The sequence below is a fragment of the Drosophila nasuta genome, chromosome 3, assembly GCF_023558535.2.
Source record: "Drosophila nasuta strain 15112-1781.00 chromosome 3, ASM2355853v1, whole genome shotgun sequence".
Taxonomy (NCBI): Eukaryota; Metazoa; Arthropoda; class Insecta; order Diptera; family Drosophilidae; genus Drosophila; species Drosophila nasuta.
In genome coordinates, this window is record NC_083457.1 from 3,098,189 (window position 1) to 3,114,410 (window position 16,222).

General features: G+C 37.5%; 4 protein-coding genes across 4 annotated transcripts; 3 read left to right on the top strand and 1 right to left on the bottom strand.

Moving 5' to 3' along the window:
• The first annotated feature begins 42 nt into the window (after window positions 1–42).
• Window positions 43–1,214, top strand: LOC132789886 (pseudouridylate synthase TRUB2, mitochondrial). Its single transcript, XM_060798201.1, has 3 exons — window positions 43–266; window positions 324–536; window positions 604–1,214. The coding sequence occupies exons 1-3, from the start codon at window positions 137–139 to the stop codon at window positions 1,212–1,214; spliced, it is 954 nt and encodes a 317-aa protein (XP_060654184.1). The 5' UTR covers window positions 43–136.
• Window positions 604–3,392, bottom strand: LOC132789883 (SET domain-containing protein SmydA-8). The gene is made up of 2 exons (XM_060798196.1): window positions 2,964–3,392; window positions 604–2,615 (listed from the first exon to the last, which is right to left on the bottom strand). Exons 1-2 carry the CDS (start codon window positions 3,299–3,301, stop codon window positions 1,289–1,291), a joined length of 1,665 nt encoding a protein of 554 aa, XP_060654179.1. The 5' UTR covers window positions 3,302–3,392; the 3' UTR covers window positions 604–1,288.
• Window positions 3,393–5,078: 1,686 nt separating this feature from the next.
• LOC132791983 (fatty acyl-CoA reductase wat-like) lies at window positions 5,079–7,134 on the top strand. Its single transcript, XM_060801158.1, has 5 exons — window positions 5,079–5,212; window positions 5,322–5,434; window positions 5,488–5,998; window positions 6,051–6,765; window positions 6,824–7,134. Exons 1-5 carry the CDS (start codon window positions 5,137–5,139, stop codon window positions 6,909–6,911), a joined length of 1,503 nt encoding a protein of 500 aa, XP_060657141.1. The 5' UTR covers window positions 5,079–5,136; the 3' UTR covers window positions 6,912–7,134.
• A 1,454-nt stretch (window positions 7,135–8,588) lies between these two features.
• LOC132792230 (fatty acyl-CoA reductase wat-like) lies at window positions 8,589–11,894 on the top strand. Its single transcript, XM_060801495.1, has 5 exons — window positions 8,589–8,748; window positions 10,148–10,260; window positions 10,333–10,843; window positions 10,900–11,614; window positions 11,694–11,894. The coding sequence occupies exons 1-5, from the start codon at window positions 8,673–8,675 to the stop codon at window positions 11,779–11,781; spliced, it is 1,503 nt and encodes a 500-aa protein (XP_060657478.1). The 5' UTR covers window positions 8,589–8,672; the 3' UTR covers window positions 11,782–11,894.
• Window positions 11,895–16,222: the final 4,328 nt, after the last annotated feature.

The following is a 16,222-nucleotide window of genomic DNA, read 5'->3' on the forward strand; positions in this document are numbered from 1 at the left end:
TTGAAAAACGTAGAACTTATCGACTATCGAATGCGTATCGCCAATCGCGGGTATCGAAACAGCTGACCACATTGAAAGTTCTTTTAAAAACAAGTGCTTTATTTTTATGTAATTGTAAATATTTACTTAAAATAATATGGCTCTAGCAAAGGTCTATGACGCCGCAACCGTGTTCAAGCACCTAAATGGTATCATAAATGTGTACAAGCCCGCCGGCATGAAGTTAAAGCATGTACGCAACGCTATAATTGGCAATATTGCCAAAGGTAATTAAGTAAAAAACAATCGAATTACTTGTCTAATGCACATTTACAATTGCTCAGGGCTAAACGAAATGGAATTAAGAGAACCGCGTAAATTGGCAAGGGATACTCCACTGTTGGGCACAGGAACTGCTGCCGACAGCGTACTGCACAACATTGCCTCGAATACAGATTTATCAGATCATATTCTGGCTGCTGGACCACGATATATGCCGCGGGATGTTCGTTGTGCAACAGTTGCAACGCTTGGGGACCATACAAGTGGTGTTTTATGTAAGTTGTGATGCAATCATTGGTGATTGGAGACTTAGTTGATAAACACACTTCTTTTCTTGTATAGTATTTGGCATAAATGATGGACTGAAACAGTCCATTCACATACAGCGTAATCGCCCCATCCGTGTATACCATGTGACAGCTCGTATGGGAACTGCCACAGAGAACCACATGCCTGACTCACGAGTCACAGTACGCGCCAACCATCGCCATGTTAGTGCGGATCGCATAAGTGGCCTGGCGGCGTCCTTGCAAGCGTCGCACCAACGCAAAATGTATGAAATGTGCGGCGTTGATTTGCAGACGCAGGCTGCATACGAATTGGCTTGTAAAGGGCTCATCCGGCCAGCTGATAACAGTCAACCAGTGCTATATGGAATAAAACTGATACATTTCGAGAGGCCGAACTTTACACTTGAGTTGCATGCGATCAATGAAAGCGAGCAATTTATTGCTGCTCTTATCCATGACATGGCTATAGAACTGAGAACAGTGGCTCACTGCTCACAACTGCGATGTGTTCGTCACGCACACTTTGATGTGACCGATAGCTTGCTGCGGCATGGCTGGCATCTGCCTGGCATTGTCAAAAATCTGAGACGACAGCGAGAGATTCTCGAAGCGAATCCGCAGTTGCTGGAGCAGGAGCGTATCGAACTGCATGCAGCCTCATGATAAGATACGAATAAGGTAAATGTAAACAAATTAAATGTTTTGTTCATATGATACATGATTGTTTGTTTTACTAGTTAAACAGCCGTTTGTGTTTGGCTGTGGTTATTGGCCAACATCAGTTTGTCCAGCTCGAATTGATCCAGCTGTAGCCTGTCGTTCAGCTTTTTGCCAGCCACAGAGTCCTGCACCTTTTCCAACACCTCTTCCGCTTGCTGCAGATGTGACTGAGCCAATTCCAATTGAAGTTTCGCTTCAGCAGGCAATCTACGAGCTTTTTCCTCCAGTGTGTGGGCAACCTCTATCAAAATGACGCTCACGTAAATGGCCAACTTAATGCTATGTGGGTCTAGTCGATGACACACATTGCGCAATTCCTCGCAGAGCCTAAGCTTACGACCGAGTTGAAGATCGGTAAGCGTAACCAATTCCAAGCCCGGTTCATGCCCATATAGCTGTATGAGTGTATGCTTCAAATTGAACATGTGAAAGTGATTCGGATGCAGCAATTGCGATAGACGTGCCAAAAGCAATTCCACTTCACTTGCTGTAGGACTGCCGGCTAACAATCTCTCCACCTCCTCTGTCATGTGGGTCTGCACCTCTGTCACATAAGCGGCATCCACCAACATGGGGCAAGTGTCGCACTTCCATTGTGTCTGTTCGTTGAGAGGCTCGACTGGCAGTTGAAGACCGTCACACGTCTTGGACACATCACCCAGGCAGCGCATAGCGCTCACGTAACTGCCGTATTCGGTGGGATCCTCACATCGCGGACAACGACAGCTGAAGTGCTTGGTCATGCGCAGATGATGCTGCCGCATCTGCGTGCCCCACAATATGTTTGTGTATGTGATCTTCAAGTGGTCGCCCTTCTTAATATCACATCCAGCGCGCACTGCAATGCGCTGCGTGGTTGCATCGAACTGAAAGTAACAATTGGGCTGACAAGCGTGTTCCATCATACAAGCTTGCCGGAACAGACCGCTCAGCTCCACTCCGGTGGCCAGCTCAATGACCATGTAGTTCGTCTCAATTATGCCACAGAGACGATGCAACAGCTCAGGCTCATAGTCGCTGAGCACATTCTGCTTGTTCGTGTTCGACTTCAGACGGCGTAGAAATCGCTGCTGCAAGTAGCTTACAATGCGCTGCTCCGCCTCCAATTGTAACTCCGTGCCAAGACGCTCCTCTTCATGTGATTGCATCTCCAGCAATGCCTTCCAGCGTTCCGGCTGGGAGCGCTGCAGCAACAGACACTTTAACACCAGTAGTGCATCATGGCGAAAGTAATCGTGCTGTCCCCGCACATCCGATTTGGCTCCAGGTGCATTGCCAAGACTGAGAATGCTGCACTCCAGACTCTCGTGTGCACAGCCAACACTGCACACTGGCCAATGGCAGCTAAAAGTAGAGTAAGATAGACATTATTTATTTAATTATTTTACATATTTTATAGTTTTCGAACTATGTATTTCTTTTAGAGAAACTGTTAACAAGTGTTATTTAAAGCATTACTAAAACATAAATAATGTCACTACATTCATAAATTTTATTACAGGAACTAATGTGAAAGGGACAATAAAATTGATAAATTCGAAAATGAACTGCCTAGTTATCATTGACTTAATCAAGACTCCAGTTAATGCTTGCTTAAATTGCTATTTAATCTTCATTTTCTTAAATCATCCATACTAATCAAAGGTTTTTTCTAGCACTTAATTTTTGTTATGCCCATTGTTGCATTCTTACTTGCGACACTGATGTTTGCCCAGGCGACAAGGCGTAAAGCAACCGACACATGGCACAATTGTGGCTGACTTCTCCCCTTCGGTCAGAAACCATTTGGGTCCCACAACTAGTGGCTCCTCGACGAATATGATCTGTTTAGCTTGAATGTCCTGGGTGGCGGCCAAGTAACGTCCCAGCGCGGGGTCTTGCTCCTCTCGAAAAGGTTTGCAGCAGCGTTTGTGCTTTGGCCAGTGCTGCTTTTGATGCTCTCCGTTGCAGTACCGGACCAGTCTGCACCTGGTGCAGGTGAGAGGAGCAGAAACACCGCAAACCGCACACTGCATACTTAGCAACGTCATTATCGTGATAATTTGACGAATTTTCAAGTAGAACTGATGTTACGTCGCGACGCTTCGGCCAAGAATAGTTCTTTCCGATTGAGTTTTAGTTATTTTCTCGACTAATTTTATTTTTAGCACGCTTCTCCAAACATTTTCCTTAGCTCGCTCGGAATTCTTTTTACGCTCACGCATTCGCTCATCGTCAAATAATGTGAGACTCTCTGTTTTGAAATGGCCATTTGAGAGCACTTACATATGCTCAGTACATACACTATATAATTTTAGTAGCATTGCAATCGGCGGCTTCTCGAGAAAAACAAAGTCAATTCATTTTGTGTTTTTCAAAATTGCTTCTTTAACATTTTTTTAAATCGCACTCAAAAATCAGTATGCCAATAACTTTTTTCTTCACGTTCTTCATTTAAAATATGCACATCTATATGAAAAGTTGTGCTTATAACATAGCTTCGGCATTAATGACAAAAAAAAACTTTAAAATATATGTACATTAAGCAATCATAGACCTTTTTATTTAATTTATTTAAATTACTTATACTTATGTTCATCAGTCTTGTTGTTGCTTTACCTTCAGGTATAGTACTCGGACAGCAATTTCTTCATCATATTCTTCACTTGTCGCATTTTATTTTTATAACTACTAACCAAAGGGTTGAAGGGTATTATAACTTAGTGCTTACAGCAAATGTATGTAACAGGCAGAAGGAGTCATCTCTTACTGCATAGTATATATATTCTTAATCAGCGCCAGCAGCCGAGACGATATGGCATTGTTTGTCTGTCTGTCCTTCACCTGAAGCTAAGAGACTATAAGATATAAAGCTATGATTTTTTTCTCGGCAGCATTTGTTATTTCTGAGCTTCTGCACTCAGATCAAGTTTGTTTTTGCACGCCTACGCAAATTGAAAAAATCGAATAGCAAGCTGAATTTTGAATGTATTACTATATATATAGTATATATATATATATAGTATATAGTATATATATAGTATATAGTATATATATATATATATAGTATATAGTATATATTTGGTATATTTTTAGAATATGGTTTTATTGAAAATCGCGAGTAGGGTAGCGAGTATCTCAAAGTCGAGCACACTCGACTAGCTTTCTTACTCATTACTTTTAAAATTTAGTCTTTGTGCTGTACATTATTGCTACAATAGTAAAGAAAGTTAGTTTGCTCAAATAAAAAGAAAATGGTAAAATATTGATTTACATGTGTATTATTTAAATAAATAAATGTATGAAGGTTCGATAACTCATAAAAGAACAATCTAACTCCGTAACATTGTGACCGTGTAATAAAATAAACTCGTACAGTATAAACTTCCATAAACATAAATTATAATACCCAGCTAAAGTAAACCCTTTAATAAAATGAATTAAATATCTCAAATCTGGTTTCGTACAATCGAATAATACCCATTTTTACCAATTTGACAGGGTACACAACAATCCATTGGCTTATCATAAGCTCTATAACCTTTGAGCCATTCTTTCTTTTAAAATACTTGAAAGCATCGAAAAGAATATTGCAAGTATACTGAGTATCTGAATTTGACTATAATTATTGTTACATACAATAGAAAACATATGCTTACATATGCCAGCTTAAGAATTGAGATCTCTTTGTAATGTAATATGATAATTAGAAGAGTTTGCCCGATTACGCTTGAATAAAAACAATAAAGTAATCGTTTAATGTCTAATGAATTATTTAACAGTCTACACCAAATATCACTATAAAAGGTGCATCGCAAATTTGAAATTGTTCAATTGAACAATTACAGCGAAAGTGTTGAAGAGTCCAAGAATATCGTAATAGGATATGGAGTCGCAAATTACAGAATTTTTCAAGGACAAAACCGTTTTAATAACCGGCGGGACTGGGTTTTTGGGTCGAGGTAAAACAATAAATTAAAAATTAATGATGAAGTATCATATGTGCGAACAAAGCTAATCAATGTGTTAATGTGAGTTCAATAATTGACAAAATGTAATGGTGTTTTTCAGTAACCATTGAGAAGTTGCTACGGTCAACAGATGTAGCAAAAGTCTACGTGCTAATGCGACCCAAGCGTGGAAAGAGTATAAAAGAACGCTTTGAGTCATGGAGAACAAACTCTGTAAGTCTTCATTAATATTGTTCCCAACTTACTATCAAATTCAATCTATATAGTTATTTGGTGTACTACTCAAAACTAAACCAAATGCACTGGACCGCATTGTTTCCATTTCTGGCGATTGTGAAGAACCAGACCTGGGGATTAGTTTAGCAGAACGTGAGATTCTGAGAAAGGAGGTGCAAGTGGTGATTCATTGTGCAGCCACAGTTAATTTTGTTGAGCCGTTGCACAAAGCTCTGGATATTAATGCTCGTGCTACTCGCCTCATGCTGGAACTGGCCAGGGAAATGAATAATCTGATGGTTTTTGTGCATGTCTCAACGGCTTTCAGCAACTGCGTAATCCATCACATTACTGAACATTTCTATCCCGGACATTTGAACTGCACTGTGGACAAAGTCTTAGCGGTGAGGGAACTTTGTGACAACACCGTTATCGACGAAATGACGTCGGCTCTATTGGGAAAGTTTCCCAATACATATACCTATACAAAGGCTCTTGCCGAACAGTTAATTCAAACGGAGTCACGCCAATTGCCAGTTTGCATTTATCGACCTGGTGCAAGTAAGTTGAATCAATTAATTATAACCGAATTCTTATTTGTTATTTGTTTTAGTTATGGCAACGAGCCGGAATCCGATGCCAGGCTGGATAGACAATATTTACGGACCTGTAGCTACAATCTACGGAGCCACTTTGGGCGTTCTTCGAGTTGCACCTGTAAATCTTGATGCGAATTGTGACATTGTGCCTGTTGACTTTTGCGCCAATTTAATTCTTGCTTGCGCATGGCAAACAGCTAGGGAATTCTCTGAATGCGAAGCAGATCAGTCGCCTCCAAAAATATACAACCATGTGCCTCATGCTAAAAATATGATTACCAATCGTAGCTTGATTAATGCCACCGAGCGCTTGCGATTGATATGTCCATTGGAGCAGTCAATTTGGTATCCGTTTCTACATACAACGACCACTATTTGGCTTTTAAAACTGGCTTACATATTTTACCATTTGCTTCCTGGTTATATCATGGATCTTGCACTACGCTTTCGCGGTCAAAAGCCTCGTATGATTAAATTGTATAACAGGATACACGAAGCTATCGATGCAACATGTTATTTCAGTAGCCAAAGTTGGTCATTTGAAACACATAATACTGACCAATTGTGGCAGTCGCTCTTGATAGCAGATAAAGAGAATTATGAATTTGATATGCAGCATCTTAATTGGGATAAGTTTTTCGAACGTGTATTAACTGGTATGCGACTCTATTTGGGCAAAGAGGAACCAACTGAGGAAAGTAAGCAACGTGGTCTTAAGCACATGAAACGGTTCGTATTAAATATTATATATTAATGCTTGAATAATGTATTTTCAAAAATTTTTCAGCCTCACACTATACCATCGAATACTGCAATTTGTCCTTTGCTGTGGTGCCGCATTTATTGTGAAGTGGTTCATATGCTTATTCCTTTAAGTGGAGTGTATGGTACTATATACATATGTACATATATGATGACTAAAGTTTTTTTTTGTATTAGAACGTATTTGGTTGGTAATTTTTGTTATGTTTTATTGTCAATACACGCGCATTGCACGAACTTCGATCGCTATTATAATTTTACTCTGAATATATTTGGCGTGCATTTATTACATTGAATTCCTGGTTGAGGGAAGCTAATAATGTGCCACTACTCTTAGTCATTTGACTTGCGGATTCATTTGGTGACGTTTGCTTTAAATATGCAAGCACTTTAAATATGCAAGCACGAAATGGACTTTGAAACGCTTAAGCTATGCACGCAGCCAACCGCATTTTATGTGAACAAATTAAAAAAAAATGTAAACAAAAAGTACAATACATGACCCTGATACTCACTCAATAAAGCCATTATTTACCCACAGGGTGGAAGGGTATTATAACTTTGTGCCGGTAAAAGGAAACATATCCGACCCCATAAGATATATAAATTCTGGATCAGCGTTAACAGCCGAGATGATATAGCCATGTCCATCTGTATGAAAACCTAGATCTCAGCTTCTATAAAAGATAGAAATAGCACTTGTTATGTTTAGAAGTTATTAAAGAAATACTTTTGTACGGGCAAAAACGCATTCTGACTACGGGTCTAAATTGCTTTGGCTGACAATGTGGTATATTTTGCACTCTATGGTATATTTTGCCGTCGGTACATTTTTAGTATTTCTGCGGTATATTAAATTGGAATATTTTAAAATCAACACAGCACTATTTTGCTTTTATTCAAAATGGGTAGCGGGTATCTCACAATCGAGCTCAGTCGACTGTAGCTTTTTAATTTTTTGCTTCTTCTCCTGGCGTATGTTTTGCTTTCAAGACAGTTTGATTTTTAAAAACCTAATCAGTTTAGAAAACACAGAATACAACGAATTGGTTTTATGCAACCAAGATCTTCAAGACATATGTATACCATAAAACTAATGTTTAAAGAGCGTTATAGTCTTTGATATCAACGCGTTTTTTACGACAGACCGAACTGTCTATATCTGATAAATACTTTTTAGATCGGAAACACTTTCTTCTAGCACTTCAATTTGTTATGTGTTGAACAAATCCATTAAAACTGTATAAAATTTATCAAAAATTGTTATTCGTCACTTTAGTTCTTATGCATGTGAATATGAATAAATAAAAATATAAAATATATATATACGTCATATATAAAATTTAATTTATTGTTTTCGTCGTAGTGAACTGTTTTTGGTACTTAGCCAATCAATGTAAATGCGCTCTCACTCTATCTTTGCTTTTGTGTCAACGCTAGTCTGTAGCTTTCCTATTTTTTTTACACATTTTCGATTTACTTCATCTTACAAAAGCCCATCAACCGTTAAAATAATAGTTTTTAGAAATACTTAATTTATAAACATTTCCATTGAATCTTTAATTGATGATTAACGAATTATATAATAAATTCCCAAGGCTGAAGTCGCTTGAAGCTCAAAGTTAAAATTGCACTTTACAATTAGGTGAACTTCATATTCATAAAATAATTTAAGTGCACTCATCTATTATATTCGTTTCATTTACTTATCTGTAAAACTGTTTTTATTTTTAAGTACATACTCATAATATATGGAAGTACTTAAAAGGCTGCTATTGACTCGCGAAGTCGCATTCGTATTATATCCATTCAACGAAATAAATTAGTAGTGCTGTCTAAAAACCTAGTGTAAAACGGAAAAAGTTTGAAATAAAATGGACTCATTGATAAAGGAATTTTATAAAAATAAAACCATATTCCTTACGGGGGGAACTGGATTTTTGGGAAAAGGTTGGAAGATTAGAAATGTGACACAATAAAAAATATAAGTGATAACTGGATGGCATATTTTGACTTATTAAGACTCATCGACAATGGCTTATTGGTGACCACATGATTTTTGTGTTGTAATTCTTTTAAAATAACAATATTATAATATCTGGACTGTGCGATACCTGTTTCCTATTTATATACAAACCATATATATTCTTAATCAGCGTTAACAGACAAGACGGTATGGAAATCTTTGTATGCCTTAGCTAAACTTTTGCTGTTGACAATATTTTTTGTTGATGCACTTTCTGATCATTTCAGAGCTTTGATTTCTCATACATACAATCACTATAGTCTTCGGGTCTTAATTACTTTTGTTGATAGTCTGGTATCTTCTTTTGTTTTAAATGTGATATGTCATTATACCAAATATAGCTTTTGGTATCTAGGTATTTTTCGGTTAATTTTATCTGTATTGTACCACTTACGCACCTGTTTGTTATACCCGCTACCCATAGGGTAGAAGGGTATTATAACTTTGTGTCGGCAGGAAATGTATGTAACAGGTAGAAGTACCCCATAGAGTATATATATTCTTGTTCAGCGTCAACAGCCGAGACGATCTAGCCATATCCGTCTGCCCGTATGAACACCTAGATCTCAGAGACTATAAGAGATAGAGCTATAATATTTTTTCGACATCATTTGCTATGTTTGCACGCAGATCAAGTTTGTTTCAAATTTTTGCCACGCATACTTGCGCCGCCGCAAATCAAACTTTAGAGCTAGAGCTGCGAATTTTGGTATGTACAATGATATTTATAGTAATTGTGATTCCTTAAAATTTGGTTGCGATCAGATAAAAATTGTGGAAGTCATTAAAGAAATACTTTTGCATGGGGAAAAACGCCTACTTACAAAGTAACTAAGACACTTTGGCTGACAATCTGGTATATTATGCCGTCTATTGTATATTTTGAATGTGTTAATATATCGGTATAATAAAAATACCATTTGGTATATTTTTAGTATTTTGGTATATTTTGAAAAAAAATACCGCAATATTTTGCTTTTATTCAAAATGGGTAGCGGGTATATCACAGTCGAGCACACTCGACTGTAACTTTCTTACTTGTTTTTTACTGGGTAACCGCTATCTCTCAGTCCAACCCACTCGATATATGTAGCTTTTTAAGAAATACTTCTGCTTCCATTTGTTGAATGTGATTATTGAAAACCATACACATATATCTTTTCAAAAAGCAGACCGCAAAATGTTTCACAAAGAAACAACGATGCTGCTGCTGACATTTGCAGTTATTTTACGAGTTTCAATACATATACGCTAGAAAAGTTAATTGGGGTCAATGATTATCTATGCATTTCATAATTTAAGGGTGTAATTGTGTTTTTTTAGTGGTTATTGAGAAAGTGCTACGGGCAACAGAGACGTCTCGTATTTATGTGTTAATTCGATCAAAGCGTGGAAAAGGTCCCCAAGACCGCATAGACGAATGGAAAACAGATTCAGTGAGTACTGATCAATATTTTCCACAATATGTTCAAAAACTTTCAATTAAACTCAATTTTATTTTCATCCAGTTATTTGGAGTACTACTCAAAATTCAACCAAATGCTCTGGAGAGAATTGTGCCCATATCGGGTGATTGTGAAGAACCAGATCTGGGAATCAGTGCAGCCGATCGTGAGCTGCTCAAGAATGAGGTGCAAGTGGTGATTCACTGTGCAGCCACAGTGAACTTTGCTGAACCTTTGCACAAGGCAGTGGATATTAATACTCGTGCAACTCAGCTTATGTTGAATATGGCCAAGGAAATGAGTCGACTTGTGGGATTTGTCCACGTCTCCACAGCTTTTAGCAATTGTGTAATTCAACACATTTCGGAACAATACTATCCGGACAATCTGATTGCTGGGGCAGACAAGGTTTTACCGATTAGAAATGTTTGCGGCGATAATCTATTAGACAGAATGGCATCGACTATGATAGGCAAGTTTCCTAACACCTACACTTACACAAAGGCTCTGGCAGAACAAGTGATTCAGACCGAGTCGGGAGAATTACCGGTGTGCATCTTCCGACCAGGTGCAAGTAAGTGCCTTCACCGAGTTGATTCAATTCCATTCTAATTGTGAAATAATTTTTAGTTACTGCAACTAACAAAGAACCGATGTCGGGATGGATAGACAACCTCTATGGACCCATTTCTATGATTTATGGCTGCGCAATTGGTGTTTTACGAATTATACCTACAAATAAGAGATTTCTCCAGCACATAGTGCCAGTCGACTGCTGCGCCAACTGCATACTTGCTTGTGCCATGCAAACGGCGAAGGAATCATCTGAGAAGAAACGTCGCTCATTGCCTCCGACCATTTATAATTATGTACCCCATGAGCAAAATACGTTAACAAATAAGCATTTCATTGAAACAGTCTATAAGCATCGATATACTTGTGCTTTAGAGCAGGCACTGTGGTATCCTTTCTTACATACTACATCTTTCCTTTGGATGTTCAAATTGATAGCGTTCTTCTATCATACATTACCCGGATATGCTATTGATCTGGTTTTACGTTTGCGAGGCCAAAAACCCCGAATGATTAAGTTATATCAAAAGGTACACAAAACTATGAACGCACTCGCCTATTTCGGTACAGGATTCTGGACATATGAAACGATAAATACAGATCGTCTTTGGCAGTCACTTTCTGATGAAGATAAAAAACATTTCGAATTTGATATGAGAATATTCGATTGGGATGATTATTTCACACGTGCATTAGTCGGCATGCGTGTCTATATGGCCAAAGAGGATCCAAGCGATGAGAGTATAATGCGTGCTCGCAAGCACATGAAACGGTTTGTTGAACATTATCTATATTTTATAAAATAATTGGTGAGCAAAGCTAGGAATATTTTAATTTTCGTATACTTCCAGACTCGAAAGGCGCCATCGGGTATTACAACTTTTTATTTGCATTTGTGGCATCTTCATTTTTAAATGGCTTGCGGGTTTCTACTTATAAGGAACTACTCAGCTTGGCCCGCAACATCGTCCCCATTGCATTTTGAAAGAAAATATTAAATATGTTAAAAAATAATAAAAATATATTGGTGTAAGAAACTTGAAGCCTCCTCCACTGCAGATTTTGACGAATTTTCCGCACTATCTTTCTATGGACATCACTTATTTAATTCTAATTTAAAAACTCAAATTTTCTATGACCAATAATGATCTTATCTTTCGTTCCGAGTTTGGATACAATTTTGCTTAAATATTTTTATACTTGCTACCCATAGGGCAGAAGGGTATTATAACATTGTAACAGTAGAAGGAAGCATCTCCGAGACGATATATCCATGTCCGTCTGTCCAAAATTCGAATAACAAGCTTAATTTTGAACTTAGAGCGGAAATTTATTATATTGGATATCTATGTAGGTACTCATAAGGACAGACAGACGAACATTGCAATATTGTCTCGACTCTGTAACTTATTTACTTTATATAGTTTTCTTTATCATATATGAGCTCGATGATTAGTTAAAATATGTATCCTGTATAAGGGATGTTATGTGTTTACTTACTTGACCGCTTAATAAATATACATATGTATGTATATATACTAATAAGAAAGCTCGAGTGAGCTTGACTGTGAGATACCTGATACCCATTTTAAATATAAGCAAAATAGTGCAGTATTGACTTTAAAATATACAAATTTAATATACCGTAAAAATACTAGAAATGTACTGAAGGCTATTTTATAGAGTGCAAAATATACCACATTGCAAGCAATTTAGACCCGTAGTCAGTATGAGTTTTTGCCCATACAAAAGCAAATATGTATGTATCTTTAATTAATTTAACAATTTTTAATTGATCGCATCCGAATTTTCGGGAATTTTAAATACTATAGATATTATTGTATCAAAAATCTTTTTAAAATTATGTTATTAGATTTTCGTCGATTTGTTGAGTCGGAAGTGGGTTGTCAAAAATTTTAAACAATATCAAATACCAAAACTATTACGTTAATAACTGCTAAAATTTCTAATCTGATCCCAATCAAATTTTATGAAGTTGATATTTTTGTATTTACAATAAAAATTACGCTTCCTTTTCAATTTTTTTTTTCTGAGACCTGACCCAGACCGACATACAGTTTAACAAATCTGTTTGCGTAGGGGCGCTGAAAAGTTCCAAGTTCTTCCTTTTCCGAAATAAAAACACTCGCGGTTTTTTCTTATAATAAATATGTATGTATTTATTGCAAACTTTTCGGGTTGTTGAAAACGCACAATTAGGGGGTAATTAACCCTCTAGTGCCCAAGACCGCCTCTAGACGGGTAATGATAAAAGTACCGTTATTTTATTCTTTTCATTCCTTTTGACTCGGTTTTGCGTTTTTTCTAATTCGGGGAAGTCCAAAAATTAAGTTGGTTGCGTTTGGTATACATACTAGAGCTTGCGCAAGCTGCTGTATTCATTTGAAGTAGAAAATTTGTGCAACTCGGACGAAGTAATTATTTTGTAAGAAGTGCATAATGTAAATATTTTTTTAAAATATTATAAATAGTTTGCTGCTGGAAAAAAAAAATTGTACCGTGTTGCTGATAGTCTCAAGGACGCAAAAAAAGCAACCCACAGTAAAAATAAGTTTTCGTTAGCTTTTTATTGCATTTATAAAGTAGCCCGTCTAGAGGCGGTCTTGGGACAATTCGGGAAAAAAAATGTATGAGGTAAGTTTGAAAGGGAAACAATCTATGACATATTTAAGTACAAATAATTGCTTCTGTAGACATGGAACGACGACAAGTGAATAAGCTATCAGCTCTTTCCGACGTGGAGATTGAAAAATTTTTAAATTCTATTGATTTTGATATTGATACGGATGGAGAAGAAGAGTTGGAGGACGATTTGACTAATGATGTTTGCGAGGCAGCACTTCCTGTCAATGAGGAAGATGAAGAAGCGATTGAAAGAGTGCTACATATGTCGGATTCTTTGTTGGCTAGAGAGATTTGTGTAACTTCACGCGGAAGTCCTACTCCTTTTGCAAAATTATTGTCACCCTCAAGTTCGATTGCGTCCAATTCACCTCAAGCACAGAAACGCAAACGTAAAGCGCCTGCTGAGCATAATACTGCTCATGTTAAAGAAAGCACAATAGTTGAATGTGGATCTGTTTTAACTATCGACCCAAAATCACCGCTTTTCAAAAAGATGTTGTGGCGCCAAACGAACCTAGTCATGGATAAATCTGCAATATCCTTTATTGAGCCTGACCTCGGAGAACTTAAAAATCTGGATACGCCATTCAAGTGTTTTCAATTTTTTTTGAATGATGCTATTATTGAACATATCACCCAGCAAACAAATTTATATGCTACCCAAAAGGATGTCAATACTTCGTTTTCCACAACAAATTTAGAAATTCGACAATTTATTGGCATTCTATTTTTGATGCCAGTTTTTCGCTACCCAAATGTTCGTTCATATTGGGGGGAGTACGCATTTGGAACAATACAAAACACAATGTCAAGAAATCGCTTTGAAAAAATAAGAGGAAATTTGCATTTTAATGATAACTGTAAGTTGCCCTCCAAGGATTCTGCCGACCACGATCCTTTATACAAAATACGGCCGCTCGTAAATCATTTCAATGACAAGTTTCAATTAGTTCCGATGCGCCAACGCTTATCTGTGGATGAACAAATGTGTGCAACGAAGATGAAGACCTTTTTAAGACAATACTTACCAGACAAACCACACAAGTGGGGAGTGAAATTCTTCAATTTGTGTGATTCTTCTGGCTTTAGCTATAATTTCGAGATATATTGTGGAGCAGGTGACAACGTTGTTCAAACAGGCTCACCAGATCTTGGTGCGGCAGCAAATGTAGTTGTTCGATTGTCTCGAAATGTTCCGGATTTCAAAAATCAGATAATCTACTTTGACAATTATTATACTTCGTTGCCGCTTCTTGTATATCTCAAGTCCCGGGGAATATTTTCTTTGGGAACTATTCGCTCGAATCGCATTCCAAATTGTAAGCTGCCAACTGACAGCGACCTCAAAAAACAATTGCGTGGATATTCTACAGAATTTTGTGAATCTATATCAGGAGTCGAACTGTCTTTGACGATTTGGAAGGACAATAAGGCAGTCTGACTTGCTTCGACTTACGCGGGCATAAAGCCTTTCCTGAATGAAACGAATCCAAAAAGTCAGGTTTCACGTTTTGTTCGTTCCGAAAAAAAGTACGTTGACATAAATTGCCCAAATGTTATCCACGAATACAACAGCCACATGGGCGGTGTCGACTTAATGGACGGACTTATAGGTCGATATAAAATTCCCGTAAAGAGCAACAAGTATACAAATCGACTATTTACGCATATGCTTGATTTGGCCATGGTAAACGCTTACATTTTGTTCCACCGAATAAACCAGCCAGACGCTAATAACGCAAAATACCAATTGCCAAACTTTCGATCAGAGATCGCATATGTGCTTTGTATGCTACAAACTCCTAATCTGCCAAAAGAACCCGGGCGCCCTCGACAAGTTGATGGAAAGGAAAATAAATGCACAGGGAGGAAAACTTTCCTTCCGATTAATAATGTACGTTATGATGCCGTCGAGCATTTTCCAATGTTTTTATCACGCGCTGACAAAAAAACTTGTAAGCTTCCTGGTTGTACTTCCGAATCTCAAATTGTCTGCCGTAAATGTAATATAAACCTGTGCTTTTCCCAGAAAAAAGACTGTTTCTATGATTTTCATCACAAATAAGTAAACGAACTTTTTGTACACAAATATTTGAAGCTTTGTGAATTTAAGTAACTTTAGTTTTAATTGTTATTTTATTTGTTTTTGGTGCTCATCTTAATATCATTTATAATAAAACATGTGAACAAAAGAATTGATTACCTAATTTTTTGTTGGCCTAGCTTCCCAAAGCCGCCTCTAGGCGGTCCAAGGTTATAGTCATATAAAACTCGATCCGAGCAAAAATAATTTTTTTTTTTTAAACAAACATTCACTTTTGATACATACTGAATCCAAAAATAATTTTTTTTTTGGAAAAGAAAATTTGGGCACTAGAGGGTTAAACCGATGTAAGTGAGACGGGGTTTAGTACTAACAATAGAGAAAATGCCGACGGCATTTCGTCGATCTATTGCGCTGAGCCGCGCGGTGGTGAGTTGTGGGAGAGAGAAGCTGAGAGCACTGGAGCTTGAGTGCATTCTTACGCATTGAGCGCATTGCTGGTGAGCGAAAAAGCTGAGTGCTTTTCGGTCGGCGGAACGGAGGTATGCCCTCACCTACAATGCGCTCGCATCAACAAAATCTTTAAAAATAATATCTATTGATGACGTTGATCAAGAATATATGACGCAGAGTTATAATGCCCTTGTACGGCATTAGACAATCTAACAGTGCATCGCAGCGTCGCATTAA